The 4,923-nt window shown below is 39.4% G+C and overlaps 1 protein-coding gene across 1 annotated transcript in view; it reads left to right on the top strand.

Annotated features, from left to right (window-relative positions):
- Positions 1-4,553, top strand: part of LOC100549160 (cytochrome P450 4V2) — a 12,557-nt gene extending 8,004 nt beyond the window's left edge. Inside the window, exons 7-11 of the mRNA XM_003205775.4 lie at positions 511-705; positions 2,001-2,103; positions 2,455-2,589; positions 2,797-2,976; positions 3,673-4,553. Coding sequence (XP_003205823.1) covers positions 511-705; positions 2,001-2,103; positions 2,455-2,589; positions 2,797-2,976; positions 3,673-3,848 — 789 coding nt within the window. The 3' untranslated portion in view covers positions 3,849-4,553. The remainder of the gene's footprint in view (positions 1-510; positions 706-2,000; positions 2,104-2,454; positions 2,590-2,796; positions 2,977-3,672) is intronic.
- Positions 4,554-4,923: the final 370 nt, after the last annotated feature.

Raw genomic sequence — 4,923 nt, forward strand, 5'->3', positions numbered from 1 at the left:
TCTTGTTGATTTTTTTTTTTTCCTTCTTCTTGTTGTTTTTCTGTCTTTGATAGAAGCTCTCCATCTATCACACTGACCTAAAAAGAGTAAGGTCAAACATCACTCTGATACCAGAGAAAAGCTGGGAGCCTTCAGTGTAGTGTTTCCAGTCATGCTATATATAATTCTGATGTAGTCTTGTGGAGTGCCCTGGATTTTCTTCCATCTTCTGAGTTTCCCAGAGGCTGGAAAATGGTCCTTTTTTTGAGTGATTGGGTTGGGTTAGATTTCTTCTTGGTGGTTGTTCTGTTCATATTTTTGTAGTCTTCTCTGACTGGGACAAGAGGGACATATTTCTTCTACTAGAATAAAGTCAGCTAAGGTTTAAAAGCTGAAAATAACAGCTATTCTAATTAGACCTACCTCATGTGGACTGCTACAGGTGTTTTAACATGTTGAGACAATTCTGTGTGGTGTAGGCTGTACGTATACCTGCATGCATCATATCCAATAAAATGGTTTTAATTTCAGGTCATTGCAGAAAAGGTTGCAGAACTTGAAAACACCAAGCTAACAAAACACGATACTGATGTGAGCAGTGAAGAAAAAAGTGGATCCAAAAAGAGAGAAGCTTTCTTGGACATGCTGCTGAACGCCACAGATGATGAAGGGAAAAAACTCAGCTACAAGGACATTCGTGAAGAAGTGGATACTTTCATGTTTGAGGTACCAAAGGAAGCTATTGTGTTTTGTTTCTCTTTTTTTTTTTTTTTTTTCAGAATGCAAGATTCATCTCTTACAGGCAGCAACCCTTCCTTTTCTTAGTTTGGGAAGCTGCTTTTAGTATCAAGTTATTTTATCCCTAGAATCCTAAGAAGAAACACCAGTAGGGGATAAATTGTCTATTTTATGCCTGGACAAAACGTGGAACAGTACATGTGGCAGGTCCTGCCTACACAAACAGGCTCTCTTTATACAAACAGATATGTAATAAGACATAACAAGAACTTAATGAATGAAATGGAGCTTCAGCTTCTGCTACAAGCCTCATCCATGCTCTAAATGTTTTCTATGTTATGCCTCACATCTTTCTCAGTTCTTTCTTGCCTTGTGGCGGTAGCCTCCTGGTTCTGTCATAATTGTGTCTCAGAGGAGCTTAATTCAGAATTGTGTTAATGCCACACTCTTGATGTTTTACCATTCCTGAAATACTCCATAGCATATGACACTACATAATAAATGGAATTCTTTGGTGCCAAACTAATTTGATGGTCAACTTTTACTTTTTCTGTTCCCATCAGTTGTTTTTTTTGTTTGTTTTGTTTTGTTCTCTTTCCCTATCCTTTCACCTGTTCTTATGCAGTGCTGAGAGCACTTCTCTTAGGAAACCAAATAGTATCTCATCGTCTGACTACTCAACTGCGTCTAATTAGACCATTCTGGGTAAAGTTTTTGAAGATTACAGATAGTGTCTCTGGTACATGTACTGTATCAGTCACCAGCACTTGATGTCACAGACTGAACAGTAAAAGAAAAGATGACTATACATCTATTTCATTGCCTAAATATACAGAGATACTGCTCTGATATACCTTGCTGAACAGCTTATCTGACACTTAGCAGGAAGGGGAAAAATTGCAAGAGTTACTGACCTATGTAGAACCATAGGAGCCTGTCACTGGATTCCTGAAAAGGAGCAAGGAGCAGGCATCATCATCTGAGACAATATACAAGGGAAAGATCCTGGTAATTAATGCAATTTTCAAGAGGCAGAGTAGAAAAAAGAAGGATTTTTCCTGGGTTATTTCAACAGTTTTTCACTTTTTGTCAGCTTTCAGGCACACAATATGAATCCTGAATCATCTTGTATGTGTAGAATAGAGTTCACTCATTATTTTATTTTTTTTCCATAAGGTTGCTGGAGTAATAGTGCTCACTTACCCTGCTAGCTGTATTTATTTAGCATACTTGTGCCCAAGTACAGAGTTGAAGTGAATGTCTTTGTATATCTTGATTTTTAGGGTCATGATACAACAGCAGCTGCAATGAATTGGGTCCTATATTTGCTTGGTCATCATCCTGAAGCCCAGAAGAAGGTTCACCAAGAACTGGATGAGGTGTTCGGTATATTTTCATTACTCCTTCATTAGGGTTATGGTAATTCTTGCATTTGTGGATGGGGCTTTGATAGAATCATTGTTAGCCTAGAGGTAGAATTGCATGTAGGAACAGGTCTTGTGGTCACGTGGAGATTTCAGTATCTGGGTGTGGTGGGGATTGTTACTGGATGGTCTGTAGGAGACAGCCCAACTAATACTCGTGGGGCAAGGCATATATTCAGTGTCTGTATTATCACCTTTTCCTGTTTGATGCTTGTATGTTACGATCTCAACTCCTGGAGGGAGATGGGATGTTCATGTTTAACCAGAGTGAACCCATCTTGTTCCCCTTCCATCCCTATTTTCTTTTGGGTAGGCAACACAGAGCGTCCTGTTACAGTGGATGATTTGAAGAAACTTCGATACCTTGAGTGTGTTGTGAAAGAAGCCCTGAGGCTGTTCCCTTCAGTTCCCATGTTTGCACGTTCCTTGCAAGAGGATTGCTATATTCGTAAGTAACATTCAGTTTACTGATGTTTGGCACTTTCATTCCAGCAATTTTAGTGGAAGTGTTTCCCAAGTAAAGGTCAGGTATTTTGTTTGTTTGTTTATTTAAGTCTGTGATTGTTTATAGGAAATCACTTTTTTTCCCTGCTGTGGTTTAGCCTTGTTTATTGCTGTTGTTGTTTTATTTCCTTCTCTCCTTGTTTTCTTCCAGGTGGATATAAGCTACCAAAGGGTACAAATGTTCTTATCTTAACTTATGTGCTGCACAGAGATCCCAAGATCTTCCCTGAGCCAGAGGAATTCAGACCTGAGCGCTTCTTCCCTGAAAATAGTAAAGGAAGGCACCCGTATGCTTATGTGCCCTTCTCTGCTGGCCCTAGGAACTGCATTGGTACGTAGCTGAAGATGAAGACCTCATAATGTACCAATGCTGCTAGTAGTGTGGTGACCATGGCAGCAGTGAGTGTATAAGAAATTGGAGACTTGATGTGCCTGTTGGTGGCCCCCCAAGTTTCTGAGTGTTGTCTCCCCTGTCAGCCTTGTGCTTGAGCTGCAACACTTTTTTTTCTCCCTAAAGGTTTCTTTTCTTCCTAAGGCCCAATGCGTATCAGTCTGGTCTTTCCTCTTTACTGCTTGTCTATCATGGCAGATGCTGTGTCAGGAGAAGACTGCTTCCAGACTAATGTTCCTTGCTTTGGGATGGCAAAGCAGTTCACTGTGGAGCAAGATAAGACTCTTCCTGCTGTCCTTGTGCTGCACCATCTCATGCTGTGGTCATTCTTCCCTTTCCTGGTCCCAAGAGAAGTGATGAGATTGTGTTTTGTTTTAGATCCTTGTAAATTTTTGTTAGTCTCCTGTTCAGTGTTTGAGTCCTATGGACTATAGGAAGAAAAATGTGCCGTAAGTTGGCCAAGAAATGACAGAGACGTCATGCAGAGAATAGTACTAACCTCAGCAGTATCTGTATGACTTGATTTTAGCCCACATAGTCCTTTCTGCCCTGTGTTCCTAGGGGTATCACTGTGAACAGGCAAGTGTGGCTGCAACATGACAGTAACACATTTTTTTGCTGCACTGTAATCTGTAGGCCAGCGCTTTGCACAAATGGAAGAGAAAACTCTTCTAGCCCTCATCCTGCGGCGCTTTTGGGTGGACTGTTCTCAAAAGCCAGAAGAGCTTGGTCTGTCAGGAGAACTAATTCTTCGTCCCAATAATGGCATCTGGGTTCAGCTGAAGAGGAGACCAAAAACCATAACAGACTGAAAGGAAATTCAAGGTTCTGTTTTTCCAGAAACTTCCAAGCTATTTGAACTGAGATATGGTTTAAATCAGATGTTTCAATAGCAGTCCTGCAATTTGTTGGATTTAAATGTTGTTGCTGATTGTTTAATCAAATACAATGTTCTAATAGACATAAGTTACTCTACTTTTCTTGTACATGAGAATTTCATGTTCATTTTTGAATTGCAAAACTTTGAACATCATGTCTTGGTTCCTTATCTCCTCAGATGAAGCTATTCTATTGCAACAATGCAAAAACCCTGAAATGAAGGTGCTAACAACAGTAATGTTTTTGATGGAGACGGCTGATTATTTTTCATAGCACCTGTGAAATAACCAGTAGTCTCAAAGCTTTCTGTATTTTTCAGGGGACTTTTTGTCTGTTTTTGCTTTAAGAGTACAAGTGAACAATTCTTCTACTTGCCACAAGTTTTTTTCTCTTCTAGTGATGACTACACGTATGAAAATGAAGCAAAAATCTCTGATAAATGTAGTTCTCCTTTGTAAGCATTTACAGCAGTTCTTAAGTAACAACTGCTCTGGATTATTTTCAGCACAATCTGCAATAAACAGCAACCCATATAGTCATACCATGAATGAGATGGTGAGCAAGCTGTACAATTTCATATTAGCAGATACAATGTATTACTACAAGTTCAGAGAATAAACTTCTACTGTGCCTCAGAACTGAATGAAATTTTATTTGTAAAAATTATATATCTGGTAAATCACTGGTGATTTATTAGTTCGTATCATCAGTTCCTGAGTGGTGATGAATTATCTGGATTTTATTGTATTAGTCAAGGCTCAAAAAACGAGTCATTCTGTTCTTGCCTTCTGGAGTCCTGAATTCAATGTAGAGAATATCATGCTTATTGGTGCTGAAGAGAAATTACGGAGGTGGAATGAAGTGCCTGCAGAAATTTGACTGTTCCATCTTTAAGGAATCTCAGGTAGAATCAAAAAACACTCAAGCAGCTCTGCGGGGTGATACAATGACAGAAGAGCATAGGACATCTTTGGTGAACAGAGAAGTAAATATAGTGTTATGTAGCTA

Source organism: Meleagris gallopavo, chromosome 4, assembly GCF_000146605.3.
Source record: "Meleagris gallopavo isolate NT-WF06-2002-E0010 breed Aviagen turkey brand Nicholas breeding stock chromosome 4, Turkey_5.1, whole genome shotgun sequence".
Taxonomy (NCBI): domain Eukaryota; kingdom Metazoa; phylum Chordata; class Aves; order Galliformes; family Phasianidae; genus Meleagris; species Meleagris gallopavo.